Genomic DNA, 17,839 nt, shown 5'->3' on the forward strand with positions numbered 1-17,839 from the left:
TGTTTTGAGAATTAGTAGACCTTCTTGTGTACCTCATTTGAGTTAACACACCACTTTGACGCAAAGACGTCACCTATACATAAGGAAGGTGAGATCCAAATTAAGGTCCCACTGCATCGGCACAAAAGACTTGGATGGAAACGTGTAACCCAGTCCTTCAAGATAACACATCATGAAAGGTGCTGTAAGTAAGAATGGTTGGCCCAATGCATGCAAGAAGCCAAAAGGGCTGATAAACAACATCCAACAGTGCCCATGGCAAATCTTTACAAGGCTACAGACAGCACAAAAAAAGCAAAACATCTTTACATGTAATGGATGTGTATGGCGGATTGTACACCTGGCCACAAACCTATCTCAGTGTCCAGCTTTAACAGTTTTCATAGCAGGATCCATGGCTAATAAATAGGCTGACCAACAACTTCGGAGGAGGATCTAAAGTAGTCAACTGTTGCTGAACATCCTGCACACATTGAGGGGCAGACTGCACAAGTTCAGGTGCAGGGCCCTGCCATGCTGCTGTAACAGGAAACCACCCTGAAGCCCATCAGAGTACAAATGCTGATGCCCAGAATGTCCAGTTACCAAACTCTTCTGGTCCAATTGGGAGCCTCTATAATGACCTGGTCCCCATCATTCATTAACTTTTTTAGAAATCTCTGTAGGAGTGGCAGATGTGGGAAGGTACACCGAAGAACTCAACTTTACATAGAACACATCTCAGAGTGAGAGAGAGAGAGAGAGAGAGAGAGAGAGAGAGAGAGAGAGAGAGAGAGAGAGAGAGAGAGAGAGAGAGAGAGAGAGAGAGAGAGAGAGAGAGAGAGAGAGAGAGAAAGCGAGCGAGAGAGAGAGAGTTGTTTTGAGGCAACTCCAGCTGAAAAGTGTTGACATAGTGTGTTCTTAGAAGTGACAACTAGATCGAGGCACGTTTCTCCCCAATGCATGAAGACTCTCTGCGCCAACTCCTGGAGGAGTTGGCACTTATGAGCCACTATAAGTATGCAGCTGAGTTCATCTGCGCTGGCATTTAAAGGTGAATTACGACTGAAGAGGTGTCCTGCCGACTCATCCAGTTCTAGAGGCTCTGTCTTTCTTGTTGCAGTAACACATTGGGATAGTGATATTAGTTATGTTATGCAGGTTTATAAAGCGCACTATTACCAGGAAGGGCATCCTGATGCTGAAGAGTAGGTCTAGCCAAACTTAGAGAGCAGTGGGACTACACGTAAAGTTAGGGCTTCAGCTTCTTGCAGATTTTAAAAAGTGAGGAGTTTAACATGTATAGTGGCAGGTCGTCCCATAGGCTTGACTACCTGATTAGGTTTTCCATATGTGTGGGATGTGTACAAGTAGGAGTTCGGACGAGCCTAGGTGTCTGGAAGGTTGTGAAAGCAGATGTGATTTTTGAGGTATCCTGGGCAAGTGCTGAACAGGTTACTTACCTTCAATAATACCTTATCTGGTAGAGACTATCTATCCGGAGACTCCTTACCTTAGAATATCCTCCAGGCGTTAGACTGGATCTGCAATATCTTCGGCAGTATCTCTGCTTTCCGGTAGATGGCACAAATCATTATCGTCTGCGTCAGAAGTGACGTGCGCAGTGCATATATAGGCACATCCCCATCTCACTGACATCAGTTCTTAAAGTGACTCTTTCGATGGCAGATGCACAGAGCCACGCCAGAAGGCTGATTTACCAGTGTGCAGAAACTAAGAGCCTATAGGGACCTTTTAGAGAGCAAGACCGTTCTATGAAACGGGAGGCTTGGAGGTTCGGTAAGGAATCTTCGACTTAACAGAGTCTCTACTAGAGTAGGTGGTACCAAAGGTAAATAACTTGTCCATCTGATAGAGACTTCCAGCCGCTGATTCCTTACCCTAGAATAGATACCAAAGAAATACCCACCCAGAGGTGGGTCTGCAAACTGGTTTAGACCATAAAGTCCCAGTGGAACAAATTGTCACAACAGAATGTCAAGGCAGTAGAATTCAGTGAACATAGGCAAGGATGCCCACGTCACATCCTAACAGTTGTCCAAGACGGGAACACCAAGGGCTTGCTCAGTGGCAACAGCTTTGGCTCTGGTGGAATGAGCCCACAAGCATTCAGGTGGTTGCTTTTTAGCAAACGCTTTGCAGATCATAATGTAGAGTGCAATCAATCCATGGAGATGGTCAGTTTCTTCACTGCTTTTCCCTGTTTTGCTCCATGGCAGCACTTGCCCACCCAAGTCCCATTCTGTGTGGGTATTCCGGCCCAAGAGGCACGTCGTGATCACTGACTGCAGTGCAAGGGTGGTGGAGGAGAAAATCCTCTTGCCAAAGGTATCCATCCCTATCCAGAGATGTGGTAGGGAACGCAGCAGGGCTAATTTTGGATGTGGAGGCCTGGACAGCCAGGCTCTCTTGGGTTGGGTGGTGGATGAGGAATGCTGGGTCCCCAGGAGGTAGATGCCCAGGCCCCAAGCAAGACATCAGTGATGGCTTCATTAAAGGGAAGAAAAGGTTCCATGGGGTCTACCTGTGTTGAAGCACCTCTCTCAAGATGTTGGTCTTGACATCCACCCTCCACAACACCATGGCAAATGAAGCCCCTTCCTCCAAAGCACACTAGGCGGAGTGAACAGGCCAGTGTATAGTGAGGTGTCCAGATCGCTGGCATCATCTAGTTTCTTATACCAGCTAATCTCGTCCAGGGGCTCCTCAAGAGAGCCAGGATAACCATAAGGAGCCTTTCTTCTGCTACAATCGTATTTTCAACAAGGTCTGTTAAAAAAGGGGAGACGCTGTCTCCGACTTGGAGAGTCTTGGTAAGGTCGGTACCCAAGTCGACGTTGGATGACTTCAGTCTGGATATGTATTAAAGTTAGGAATGATGATAGGTTCCGTGACACCGATGAGGAGTGGCATCACTGAAACTGACTTCAGTGAAGGTCATGGATTCACAACTAGAGTCGGTTCGGATCCAGAAGGTCCAATTGGCGCTAAGGGAAAGCTCGCTGTTAGAAATCCAGTTGGGAAATCTTCTGAGTCCATAGTGGCGAAGGTGCCCCAAATATGTGGTGCATAACTCATAAAATGTCTTCAGTTGGGCAAACGTTGCTCTGGAAAATTCAGGGAGGCATGCAGGAGACCCAGATTCAGGCTTTGAGTGGGAAGTGTGGGAGTAGGGCCTAGACTTTTGACATTGTTCTCGCTCCTCGTCTGATGACTTGGACCGGTGTGAAGTCAAAGAGCGTTTCAACTTCTTGGCCTTCGCCTTCTTGTTGGATGCACCCAATGAAGATTTAGACCTTGACGACCAACGGCAGCAGCCCCAAGAACAAGCCAGGTACTTTCCACATGACTGGGACCTGAAGAAGATGTGCAGTGCAGAGCAATCAGGAGCGCAAGACATCCTAATGGCACACCATGGCACTCTAGGCACAGAAGTCTTGGAAGGTCTTGGAGTCGTGACCTGGCTTCTGGCACCACATGGAAAGAAGGTGGAAGTTTGTCATAGACATTAGGACAGGCTCCACAGGATTTAAAACCCACAAGTTTTTTTAGGGACATCGCTTATGCACACTGGGAGTTAAAACGCAAAAAGGGTTCAACCTGAAGTCAAAAAAGGCACTTAGAAAATGACTGAGGTTGGTCTTTCGGATCTGCGTTGATGGCATGAAAAGAAAAGAACTGATGTCAGTGTGCTGTAGTGTTGCCTATAAAGCACCATGCACATCACATCAGACGCTGATGATGTGGAGCCGATCAGTGGCACCTACTGGTGTGAAGAGGTACTGCCCAAGATTTTATGGATCTAGTCTTTTATTTTCTTCAGGTGTGGTGTGATTATGTTCACCGATTTCTGAACAGTCTGCAGCCTTCTGGTGAGTTTTTTGTTGATCCTTGCTTAGATCGTGTTTCCGTTGTACAGCATGCTTGTGACAAGGGAATGAGTGACAATTTTCCCAGTGTTTATTGGGAGCCATCTAAAAATCTTCTGCAGCATCTTCAGCCTATGGAAGCATGAGGCAGTGACAGCATTGACTTAGCAGGTCATGTCGAGTTTGCTGTTAATGACGATCTCAGGATTCCTGGTGTTGATGGTGAGGTTGGGTGTTGGTCCTAGCTCAGTTGGCCACCAGGTGGAGTTCCACAATGAAGTGCTCTTCCAGCGGGCAATTTCAGTCATGCAGGAATTGAATTTGATTAAGGTACTGGGCATCTTGTCCGAGAGGGAGAGAATAAGTTGTGTGTTGTCAGTCTAGGGGAGGATTTTGACATCATAAGAGAAGATGATGCTGGCTAGATGGATCATGTATGTGTTGAATAGTGTTGGGCTCAAGGAGGATCCTTGCAGAACTTCGGAGTTGAGGTTGTGGGCATCCATTGTATATTGTGCCAAGTTGACTGACTGGATCCTTCCAGTCAGTAAAGAGCAAATTCATCGGACTGCATATCCTTGGATTCTGATGTCCCATAGGCTTCGGAAGTGGATGGGTTGGGAGACCGTGTCAAATGCTGTGGAGAGGGTGAGGAGGATGAGGGATACCATATCAGCTCTGTTCAGAGTCATTTGGATGTCACCCAAAGGTGGCGATGAGGGAAGTTTCAGTACTGTGGTATTGAGGAGTTGGTGGTTGTTGAGGTACTCAATGAGGATTTATTGATGATTTTCTTTTAGACACGGGTCTGGAATGGTACAAGGGAGATCGATCTGTAGAGGGCAGGCATTGAAAGTTAAACAGCGGTTTCCAAAGCAGTCGGATGACATCAGCATATTTCTACACATCTGGGAAGGTTGTGAAAGAGGTGAAGGCATTTAGAATGTGTATGAGTACTGGTCTGATGAGCTACACTTCTCTGAAGTTGGTGTGGTGTGAGCAGGAGTCCGGATGAACTTCATGGTGGTGGAGGTTTCTTCTGGGGTGATGACAGGCCATGAGGTTAGCAATGGTTCTTTGGATAAGATTGGGAGGAGTTTGGCACTGTCTGTCACATCTGGATGCTGGTTTAAGTTGCTATAAATGGCAGTGATTTTGTTGCTGAAGGATTGAGGGATATTGTTGCAGAGGTCCAATGAGGGGGTGATTCAATTGTAAGAGATCTCTAGCGAGATGAAATTCTTCAAAATGGCAAATATTTATTATTATTCTTAGGGATGCTGCTCCATTTTCAGTGGGCTCATCTTTCTGTGGTGCATATACGTTGGACCGGGACAGTGATGAACTTGAGGAGGTTGTGTTCTGTCCAGGAGAGGGGTGTGACCTTGTTGACTAAGATATCTGAATCATAACTTAAAATCTTAGACTCGCTGAACCAAAATGAAGGCTTGAAACTGAACCATATCTAGTATGGCTCAGATGAATAGGAGCCTTAGCGAAGAAGCCAGGAGTGACATTGGCATGTTGAGCATAGAATCCCAAAGATGTTAGGAGGTCGGTCATTGTCTAGAGGCAGTCTAGGACTTATTTTGGTGAGCCTGCTGTCAAGGTAGTGGAAAACTGGTATCCTCAGATGTGCTAGAACCACCGCCCATTCCTTTCTTGAACATTCAAGGGGCAAAGAGAATGGAAAACTGAAAATGCTCCTGGCCCACATTGAACCCCATGTAAAGTCTGTAGGACGGGAATGTGAAAATAAATAGGCATCCAGTGGTACCATCCAGTCTTCTGGATTCATACCAGACAGAACTTGGACCAACACGAGCATCTAAAAGTTTCCCTTTCAGTAAAAAATTGAGAGAGCAAGAACCTAAAACAGAATGACGGCCTCTGTCTTTCTTCTGCACCACAAAATAACAGGAGTAACAACCAGACCCTATTTGCCATGCTAAAACCCTCCCCATGGCTCCATCCAAAACAGTCTAGATTTCCTTTTACAGTACGGACAAATTGTGACCGAAAGCTGTGCTGAGGAAGGTGGGATGTGTGGGAGTTCTGACAGTAACGGTAGGGCGTAGGGAGCAACCCTGTTGAATTATTTGGAGCACACACTCGTTTGATGTGGTGCTCCTGAACCCCTGGAGATAATATCTTATCCTATCTACTACAGGGTGGCCATGTGCGGTCTACAGTAAACTAAAGCAGTTTCGAAGCTGAAGAGGGCAGGGAGGGTAGGGTGGAGTCGAGGAAATGGGAAGTACACTGCCTCTGTTGGCCTGGGTATTGTCAGCTAGATCCACGACCCTGTACTGAAAAAGACTTGGCGTTGTTGTTGTGATTACACGAAGTCACAAATGGGGCAAAATTGCTGAGGATAGTGATGCATGGAACCAGAAAGGCCTAGGAAGCATGGTGTGGCATACTTTGGTGCACACTTTCATACTGGATGATCTGCCCTAAATTGGTGTGAAATTCATCTAGGAGATGTCATAACAAAGGAACACGGATTGAACCTGGTTTCTGGTGTAAGATGCTGGGTTTGGAAGGAAGGGTATACTGGGTCAGGTCTTTGGCATCTAGCCACTTGCCTATTAACCGGCCATCAAGAGCTAGGTTGGCCCAGGTGCCCATTAAAGCATCAATGAGCTCCTCATTAAAAAGAAGCTACTTAGTAGATGCCTGTAAGGCTGCAGAACATTTAGCACATTTGTCTTGACCTCAATGGATGGAAGTTGTTGGTCCAAAACTTCATCTACATGCCGGATTACCACTGTAAAAGAAGCAGATTCCTCCATTGGGGGACCAAGGCACGCAACACAGTGTCAGTCGGAGTATACAGACCCCTGGCCTCCTGCAAATCCATGTTAAAGCTCATATGATCATAGTACTGGGCATCATTCCCATCATCTCTTTTGGAATCTCCAAGATTATGTTGACAAGTTGTGAGGGACTTGTGGAAGATTTCCTAATTATGGTGCCCTGATTTGGAATGAGGCTGGTTGTGGGGTATGTCGATTGAGGTTGAGTCCGGTTTGTTTCTGAGTTAGACAAAATAAATCACGTCCTCCTCCGGTGGTGCAGTGGTAGGAACTAGCATGGGATGTGGTACCAGGATCAAAGTCGGGGTGGACGTCAGTCTTGGAGTCGGGGCAGACGCCGCCATGGGTCAAAAGGCAGAGACTGTCTTAAGATGAATCCTCTTACTGTAAAACAGACTGTAGGTCTCCTTGGATCCGTGGGGTCCAAAGGCGTGCCAGGGAAGCCCGAAGGGTGCCAAATATGTACATCATGGCTTCTCTGAGAGCCTCTATCAGCTGCAAAATCACCAACAGACCCAGAAACTTGCAGTGCATTGAAGCAACTTCGAAAAGCATTTGATCTGACACCACGCAATACGCTGTAAAATATTTTGACTAAAATCAGTGTATACAGGGATTTCATCAACATTATCATCAAGCTATATGAAGGAAAATATGCTCAGGTTAGATAGGAAAAGAAGAGGGAATTAACCAATCGTACTCCTAAACTACGTGGAGTACGGCAACGGTGTGTACTCGCTCCCACATTGTTTACCTTCTATATAAACGAGTTAAGGCAATGAATGCATGATTCCCCCTCCTTGGAAGGTGCTACAATTCCAATTCACCTTTTCACTGATGACTTGTTGCTAATATTTAAAACCCCTATGGGCCTCCAAAACCTGTATAGAAAAAGTAATGGTTATTTATGAGGCAAGGAGACTTGAGCTGAACTTTTCTCAAACCAAATACATGGTCTTTGGTCCAAGATCCACAAGATGTAGTAGTATTAAAGCAGGCACTAAAACACTTGACAGGGATTATAGTTTTGACTATCTGGGGGTCTCATTGTCTGAAAAGTTACAGTGGTAAAATCAGATAAATAAAGCCCTAATTGGTATTTCGCATAGATCTGAAGCAATTCTAAGCCATTAAGCTACACAATCAATTTCCCCAGCCTTAGAGGCCTATCGTGCAAAGACCTTGAGTGCTGTACTTTACGGTGCAGAAATTTGGGGCTATACTGATAAACAGTAACTTGCAGTAACAGAACATTTCATCAGGGCTCTGGCAGTGGTGCCAATTAGCACACCTATCATGCCGCTTCATTACAATCTAGGAATGAAGGTGTTTCTGATTTGGTACAGCTGGGACCATTATTATTTTGGGTACACATGTGGTAAACATTGGAATTACATGATTATGGGGATTGTTTAAATGTCTAAATATGTCAGGATCACACCCTGAAGCTTCCCTGGTTAAGATTCATATTCAGGTGGTGCAAGAAGCTGAAACTACATAAATTCTGGGAATCTCTCAATGAAATTTGCAAAGAGGGTGGCAAGGCTTTGAAGGCCGATTATTGGCTGTATGTCTATGAGTTACAAACTAAGAATGACAAATTGGGCCACTTGACAGAGGTTCCTAGCGTTTAAACCGGTCCCTTCTTTTGAACAGTGTTTGGATTATTTAACTCTGTCGCTTGCCAAAAGCCTTTCTCTTAGATTTAGAAATGGTTGCTTGCCTTTGAGAGAGTTTTGTAGCAGCTGGAGTAACACTCCGGATTCTAGAATATGCCCAGTTTGTGAACTAAATTCAGAGTCACTAGATCCTATTTTGGTCGAAAGCCCCGGTTGTAGGGACCTACGTCATAAGTGGCTCCCGCCAATTTGCTTGAACTTGGGGATATGTCATTACTGGCAGGCTCAGCTCTAGCTGAAAGTAGATACTTCCGAGCCTATTGTATTCTCAGTCAGCCGCGTCATCCTTAACCCCTTCAATGCTGATGACGAGCTGAGCTCGTCATCTAACGCGGCTTTTGAAAAAAAGCCGCACAGCGCGAAAGTCACCGCCGCAGCGATGCAGTTAATGTTTGGTTCAAGCAAGAAAAGTATATGAATCAAAATCACTGAATGCGTCTTATCTAGGTAACTGTTATTGTCAACAAACGTTATAAGTCATGAATATGAGAACTGAGATCTTGTTGGTAGATCTAAAAACTTTTACTGGATTTTTAACTGATTGAAGGCAATTTGTAATATATAATTGCTTTTAATTATGTTTCATCTTTAAAAACTTTTATATTCCAGTTAAACTTTTAAAAATGTGTACTTTTTTTGGTATACTTTGATGGTATGTTTTACCGAATAAAGTATTGTGAATGTTTGAAGTTGGGGGATCAGTTTCTTGGTAGGGGACCAGGACAGAGTGGCATCATAAGCTCTGCATGTCTTCTAAGGACAACAGTGTCAGGACGGGGAGGAATCCCGCGTTGAATTCTTACTTTTTTCTTGAACTAACCTAAAGATGTTGAATGGGAAGAGGATCTAATAAAAGAAAGGCCTTGAGAGAGGGAGCAGGTCCGCGCCAAAGACTTTGACCTGGAGCAGACTTTCTTGTTTTCTGACAGTGTTCTGTGATGTAAAGTTTGGCTTCATAGTCCAAGATCACCTTGGGATTCATCCATGTGAAGTCCTTGCAAGCGTAGGGGTCCTGTGATGGCCCTACATATCAGATGCCCACTACATTCTTATTGGAGAAAACAACAGTAGTGTTGTACAAGAAAATTCTGGTGCAATGGGTATTGAAGACTGATCAAAACAGGCATGTTTAACCTCTATTTTCAACAAGGTCCTCCAACTGGGTCCCTCTAAATTTGAAAACTAGTACCCCGCCTTCAAAATCCTTCTCATTTTGGGGATATTGCAAAAAAAGGAGTCATATTCTAACCGCAAGTATTTCTTGAAAGAATAATGCTTCAACAACTGGCAGTAAGCCTTTACGCCAAAATGTGCTGATGAATCGCTATACCTGATGAACAATTTACAATGCTGGACATCATTGAAAAAGGTTTAGTAGAGGTGTTGGCAATTCCTGATCTACCAGTGGCTTTCTACACATTTGACCACACCACAAAAACTGAGGAAACAGTGGGAGTATTTCACCTAACCATGATCTGATTCATCTCTTTTCACAGTAGCAGATGGGTTCAGTGTGTGCATTGGTAAACACAAAAACAAAACTTGCCTTGTTTTCTTACAAAACTTGGTATCTCTCTACCATGAAATTCAAACCATATTCCCGTAGTCGCCCCCAACTGCTCTGTCAATAGGGTTAAGTCAGCACCGGGACACTTGTATGAGTAGCCGTGCGCTTTACAAATACCCCTATAACATATAACATAATGATCTAAAACAATGTTACTATGCCCAAACAAAACAACTGACTATGACAATTAATTCTGTGTAGTTGTATAATCCCTGTCCCCTTTTTATTTTAGGGGTTGCTCTTTTTATAATTATACATTAGCAAAATCTATGTCTGTTCAGAATCAGGAGACTTGACGCAAAATTGGAATTTTATTAACTGCTACTGCCTTTCAATACACATGCATGATTGTTTGCCCAAATGTTTTTAGAGGTGACCGTCTCAAAAACATAAGCAACAAAAGCTGCAGGTACTACAGAATTGAATTGTAGGGTTCACAGGGATCAGCCCACCAACAACACTGTATTACCCCTCTTTCCCTCTGTGAACCCCACCAAACGTTGAACGTCCACCTGGTTGTCTCGGTTATGATAAACAGAGAAACTTAAGGCTCTTAATTTGGGATCCAATCAATGTAGCCTCTCTTCCTCCTTGGATGGATGGGGTGGAGCAAATTACATTGAAAGGTTGACAAACAGTCCGATGTGAAGCCGCATCACAATGTTTGGTAGAAATGCACGCTGGTTCCAAGCACCACTTTGCCTGGGAAGAAAGGTGTATATGGTTGCTGGACAGACAGGGCTTACAACTAACTCACAAGACACGCTGACTTTATCACTATGAGGAAATCTGCCTTCAGGGTTAGATGAGACAGAGTTCAGCATTGGCTCAAATGGAGTGCCTATCAAGAACATTAATATCAAATTGATGTCCTACCGGAGCATCACATATTGTTTGGGTGAAGACATGTTGGTTGACCCCTTCAAAAAACAGATGGCAACAGGTGATTGGAATAAGGATATCCGCAATAATCATTTAAAAATAACATTATAGTCGGAAAGCAAAAATTGGAATACGTGCCAAGCTTCAACTATCTGGGTATCATCCGTGACATTAAACTGTCATAGAAGCCACATATGATCAAGTGTAAATCAACTTTAGTTCGGAACTCTATGGCGATCGCAAAAAAAAAATCAAAAAAGTACATTCAAAACAGTATCACCGGCCATAGAAGTTTATAAGTGTAGGGCGCAAACAGCAACTCTTTATGGCGCAGAACTCTGGGTCATTAATAACCAAAACAGGCTCACTGTAGAAGAGAATACATATATAAGAATGCTATTACAGCTCCCGACACGTACGCCTATGATTCCCATTATCCAAGATATAAAAATCAGGCAAACCGAGCCCCAGCCCACATTAAAACCTCTGTTACTTTGGCTCGTGCTTTAGGCCACACAAGAGCTCAAACCTTACAAAGCTGGGCTAATTGAGATAAAGTCTCTTGATCATAACGTAACACTCCCATGGTTTCGACACATGTGTGTTTGGTTTTTATAAGTTATGTGTAAATAGTTACTGGGATCATCCCCAATCACTGACATTTCACTCAAAAGAATTCTGAAAAAATCATATTGGGAGTACATTCAGGACAGTATACATCATAACTCAAATGTGGGAAGGTTAACCACGCAGTTTTTAACTATAAAACCGGTTCCTTTGTTTGAGGGTTATATGGATGAAATACAACCCCAATTATCAATTTCTATAAATATCAACTTTCGTTTTGATGTATTACAGACCAGATTCAACACATCTAAGTGGACGTGTAACAATTCGAATAACACGGAAGACATTTGTACCTTATGCACATTAAATGTCGTAGAAATTGATCTGCATATATTCTTTTTTTGCCCAGCATATACAATTCCTAGGAAAAAATGGATAAAGCCTATCTGCATTAACATGGGACTTAGACTACATTTAGGAGTATTACGCATTAAAAACAGACACATTGCAGAAAATAGTTTTTATCCTTTGCAGATATTTATTTACCATGAATGTAATACGTAAGAGAAATGGACTGCAATTTCAAATCACTAATGATTATTTTAATCATTGATTCTAGTATCGTACACTTGGTACAAAATCCATGGTTTACGGTAATTTACATCTTGTGTTTGATATTGACAGTGTGGGAGATGAACTAGCACTTTATCAACCATATGATTGATCATGCACCTTACTGCCTTTAAATAGATTTGGCACAATGCTGCCGCATTAGCACTGCATCACTTATATCATCTATATGACTGATCATGCACTTTACCCTCCCAAATAGAACAGGCGCATGTCCATTTGTGCCGAGAAAGAATGACTAATAGAAAGAGGAGGAAATTAGCAAAGCATTTGCACTTTATATGCTGTTGTTTTATTTTAATCTACTTTACACTGTCTTACACATTGATTGTACTTCACAGCTCATGTTGATACTTTTATTTTCAGACAGGTCTTAACAAAATCAAATTTTTATTGTACCACACACGTGGCGTACCTGTGCCTGACGTGCGAAACATTAGAATTTGTATAATTTATGATTTTTTTTATCGAATAAAGAAGTTGAAGTGAATTATGATTGCTGATAACCATGGATTTGCTGAAAGGGACAACAAAATAACAAGTCCTTGCTGTGATGAATGAACACCACCACAACTGATAAACGGACCTGAAAAGGTTGGATATGCAGAAAAGTACACTAAGTAATACATTTGTTCCGGCATCCAGCAAAGATGCTTTTTGGTAGGTGGATGCCTAGGCGCCAAAATGACATTATGAATTTGGAAGGGAGATCAAAAGCAGTCAACTGTTGCACCCAATCTCTACATATGGAGGTGTAGTTTGCACAGGCTTAGGTGCAGTACTCCACCCTCTGGCTGCGATAGGAGATCTGCTTGTTGTGGCAGCCAGATCAGAGAACAGACACTTATGGCCAGAAGTTCTGGGTAGCAGACTCTCCTCGTCCAGTCTGGGGCCACCAAGATGATTTGGGTCCTATCCTTCTGGAGTCTTTCACCCTAACCTGCTTGTTGCAGTACCACAGGAGGTAGTGTTGCCCATGAATACCTGCACCCGTTCCCCCTCGATGGGCAGGAAGAAGGCTTTCAGTGCAAAGCGAATCACCTGCAACTCGAGCAGATTGAGGTGGATCCCAGTCTGTGCTGGAGAACAGAGTCCTCTGATTTCCACCTCTCCCAGGTGGCCAACACAACCCAGCCACATGTTCCCATCACAACGGTCAGCCCTGGGTGGGGTGAGAAGTCTGCCACTGGACCAATTGTTGTCTAGCAACCACCACCACAGATCTTTTACAATCTACAAAGACACCTGCATGGAATCCAATAGGTTCCCTTAGTGTGGTGAGCCCACTGAGACTTCAGATTCCACAGGAGGAAACACACAAAATGAAAGGTCAAGGCACCCAAGACCTGCACTGGTACATGTATGGTTTTGTGAAGTATGGGCGATAATTGTAGTGCAAGAGCTGGGAACCTCACCTTCCTAGTTCCCTCAATTTTCGATGACCAAAAACACAAGATTCAGAAAGGCTCAGCACATACCCAAATGTTACAATGTCATTCGAAATATAACATAATTAATAAGTCTCAGTATCAATTTCAGTTTCCTTCATGATCAGACAAAATAATCTCCTTAGAAAAAATCATTAGAAACTCCAATTGCTTTATGGAAAACTTGTTCTTCTTTTTTTTTGTATTTGATAGATGATACTTCATCCGATTATTTTAAAAACACAGTACAGAATCATAGCCATCATAGTCAGCCTATGAAATAGTCCTTCATCCTTCTTCTGCATTAGAAAATAATAACAGTCACTGTTTCTATTTCGACATTTTTTCAATGGCTCCCTCGTCCAATAGAGCCTGGACTTCCCTTTGTAGAACAGACAAGTGTTCCTCCGGAAGTCACTGTACTCTAGGTGGCATTTGAGGAGTTGTGGGCTGGAAATGTGCAGCACCATCATGGAAATGTGTACATCCATCTGTACAATGTGATTCTTTGCCAACGGCAAAAGTATTAACTTATCCTGCCTCAACCGAGTGACAATGTTCCCGGCAAGGGATTTGGGAGGGGTGGGGTGGGGTGTAGAGACTGGGTAGTGCATTGCCCCAGAGGATCTGGATGTTGTCGGCCAGATGACTGGCCTCCAACTCAAAAACGATTGGGAGGTCCGTTGTTGTGGAGGCAGTCACTGGTGTTGCCTCTGCTGAATGCCCCCTTTGCGGCCCCAAAACGGGTGGCACTGTTGGGGGCACAGGTGTAAAGCACTAAAAAAAGTGGAAGGAGCTGCAGTTCTGCTTTCTATGAAGTTCTCTAGGTCCAAATACACGTATTTTATTAAATAGTATGTCCATTAATGAGAAGAAGATTGTGGCTCTTATCCAGGAATGGCAGCAAAATAGCATGCATAATTTACTACATAGTGTCTTGACCATCTTGTATGATCTGAAGCAAATTGATACAAAACTAATCAGGGGTAAAATTACGCTCACCATGTCCCATAACACATGTGAGTAATGTCTTAAGAAGCAACTGGAGTTCACCGATCTGAGGGCTTTCTTTCCAAATGCCTCCATCAGTTTGGGGCCCTATCTGCTCACAGAAGCTTTCATCACAAGGCTTTTGGAAGTAGGGGGTTGGAGGAGGAAAGATGGGTCTTCCAGAGCATGTCTGTGCTGTTTGGTAATTTTCTAATTCACATACAAATAATATCCAGGTTTGGCCTAAGTACTTGTTGGGGTATTTGGTAGGACCTTGTTGAATGGCAGGAGTGGCTCTCAAAAGTCTGCTGAGGCGTCAGAACTTCTGTGAAAAGCAAGAACATTAATTTCTACGTCTATCAATGGCAGTTGGAGGTTGAGGACTTCCACAGCCCTACAAATAGCAAAAGTGGCTGACTCCTCTGAGGAAGGGCAAGATGGAGAATTCAGGCCAGTGTCAAGAGATGCATCAAGGCCACCAGCATCTTGATGGTCCAAAAATAGATTTTCTTCCTCATAAAGTTGGGAATCACCATCTCCGTCATCACCATCATAGGGTTCTGGAACTGAACAATGTGTTGGAAATGGCAACAATGTCCCATGGTCCTGCATGCACTATGTCTTCGGTCAAAGTGGGTGTACCTTTGATAAAGGTCATGGTGGATTCTCTGAGTCCAAAAGGACATGTCCATCAGTGTCCATGACCACTGCATATCCTTCATTAAGCATTCATGATGCCGGCGCCAGCCCATGGGGAACCGGAAAGGATCCTGGGTCCGGGTGAGAAGTTGGGACAGGAATTGGGAAGGCCCCGGAACTGGTTCAAAATGAATGTGTCCGCTTGCAGTAATCCGAATGGAGTATTCCTTGGTTTCTCAGGACCCAAAGGCCTACCAGGGGAAGTCCGGTAGGTGCCAAATATTTGCAACACGGCCTACTTGAAGTCTTTGACTTGATGCAGTGTCGCCGAAGATCCTGAAAATGTGAGTTGGATCAGCTACGTGGCATGGCACAATATTAGGAGACACACTATAATCCGCATGACTTTTCTTATTAGCAGGAAGGAGGAGAATAATGTTCGGCATGACTTTCCTTCACAGCAGGAAGGAGGAATGTCACGTTTAGACTTCTTATGTTTTTTTCTTGGATTTTGATTTATTTGATGACTTGGAATTGGAAGAAGACCTCTCTCGAATACGGCCTTGAGTACAAATACACGTTTATATCCTTGACTTAAAGCGAGATCAGCCCTTATTCACTTTGAAGGTGTTCAACATTGTAGAGCTTGTCTTGGATGGGTTGAGCTTCATCCTAGCATAGCTGTCACAAAACGTTGAGCTGTGTGAGAAACCCAAACACCAGAGACATACCTGGTGGGGTTCTGTCCCCAACATCTGCTAATGGCACTCCTTGAAGGTTGGAAGACTGTAGTTTTAGGTGAAGGCATGTCCTTTACACATTGTAAAAGGTTTGACAAAATAATTTCTCTTAAATTACAGAAAACCTGGGAGCGAGCTCTTACTTCGCACTCATAGGCAAAGAAAGAAAGGAACTGACATCAGCCTAAAGGGGTAGAGGCTATATGTGCATCCAGGGTCATTTCCAGGGTAGGACAGAGCCGACACGGAGTCACAAGACGCCACCTACCAACTTGATAGGCAAATTGCTGAGAAAAATCTCAGGATCATGCCTAGCGCTTGGGGACTCACAAGATGAGGAATCTACAGTTGGAATTATCCATCATAAATGACTAATTTCAGACACATTTTTATAAACTCTGTTTTAAGATGCAAGCATATACAGCTATAAGATATACAGCTAATGCTTTCCCAGTTTTATATGTTAAATATGTTTTACATATGTTTAAAAAACAAAAATATGTGTACAACATACATTTAATTTTTTTTTACATTAAAATAGGTTGACAGTCGTAAAGTAACATCTGTTTTGATTGCATTAGCTTCTTTTAAAACCGTGACTTTATTTGATACAGGTATAGCAGATTCTTCAACGTAGACAAGTGAAAAGCCAAACTTATGGTATGATTACTTTCCCGCTGTATATAACATTTTGACTCTTTTGGGAGATTCTTTGGGGAGATTCACAAAAGTATTTTCCTGATCTCCGGTTCCTCAGCTAATGGACAAAAACACTTTGCCACACTTCACCATCATTTTTGTTAATTTAGAACCCCTGTGTGCAGATATTTGTAACATGCATTGTCACTCTCAATAGTAATAAAAGCACTATACAAAATTTCAAATAAGTATGAAAAACACCTGGAAACATTTCTGGATACAGTTTTTTTTAATAAGAAATTTTTTGTCTGGATATGGGTTTAAGGCACAGGGTGTATTGTAAATAGTTTCTAAAACGCATTCACAGCTAGATAGAAGCACAAGATTTAAACATTATGTTTACTTACTGACATTAGACCGCCAACAAGATCATTTGTGTGTGGATCTTCATCTTTCGTGCCAAGTTGTGGGGAGTACAATTCAGCAGTTCTTAGAATCTCCAGTACTCGATCCAGAGCTTCTGCAACAGGCATCGGACTGCTTTCTTGTGCCGTGTTTATTATATTTATCACCTGGGTTAAAAAATAAAATTTCTATGGTCAAATGGGATTCTGAAAATAAGTGAAAATTAAACAAACCAGCTACACCATTCCACTACAAGGTTACTAAATTACAAACAGAAATTATGTGATTCTGGTACTACAGAAACCGTGCTTCAATAGTCCTGTTAGGTGAACAGAATGGTCCATGGAGAAGCATGCATACACTACTTATATTGATCAAAAAGATAAACTGGAAAAGGGACACTTCACAAAAAGAAAACACTGCTAATTTGTTGTATAAGCCATGTCAGTCTCTGAGAACCACTATAAGTTGGCGTTGAAGACCAGCATACCATTTAGTTTTAAAGTATACATAACCTAATGGGTCCCACACAACAAACCCTCCTCAAATCATTGTTATACGATAACAACGTATAAGGCTGTGCCATAGCCACACACAAAATATAGTCTCCCGTTTCAGCCAGATTGGCTAAAAAGACCACATAAAACATCGCTAACACTCACACCTTACTAGGCAGACCACTTGTATATACTTTTTGAAATCCTCACTGAAGCACTGCCTTCACATGCAAACTCAGAAGATGAAATGATGACCACTGGAGATACCAAAATTATTTACCACAAACCCATAACATTCATGAATACTTTTGTGAAGATACAATAGGAGCCTACAGGAGACGCTTCAACTACTACAAACATTTTAGGAGGTCATAACCAGCCTAAAAGGTATGCTCCACAGCACCACAGCTAAGCAATCTAAGAGAGCTGCCAATGAGTTAAAAAACGGCAAGCAATAAGCAGTTAGTTCAACAATGACAAACAATGTAC

General features: G+C 43.0%; 1 protein-coding gene across 2 annotated transcripts in view; it reads right to left on the reverse strand.

Moving 5' to 3' along the window:
- Positions 1–17,839, reverse strand: part of PDE8A (phosphodiesterase 8A) — a 2,218,572-nt gene that overhangs the window by 361,202 nt on the left and 1,839,531 nt on the right. For both annotated transcript variants that reach the window (XM_086958243.1, XM_086958242.1), the window contains exon 14: positions 16,856–17,020. In XM_086958243.1, the coding sequence (XP_086814369.1) occupies positions 16,856–17,020 (165 nt within the window). The remainder of the gene's footprint in view (positions 1–16,855; positions 17,021–17,839) is intronic.

Source organism: Lissotriton vulgaris, chromosome 2_1 (assembly GCF_964263255.1).
Source record: "Lissotriton vulgaris chromosome 2_1, aLisVul1.2, whole genome shotgun sequence".
In the NCBI taxonomy this organism is placed as follows: Eukaryota; Metazoa; Chordata; class Amphibia; order Caudata; family Salamandridae; genus Lissotriton; species Lissotriton vulgaris.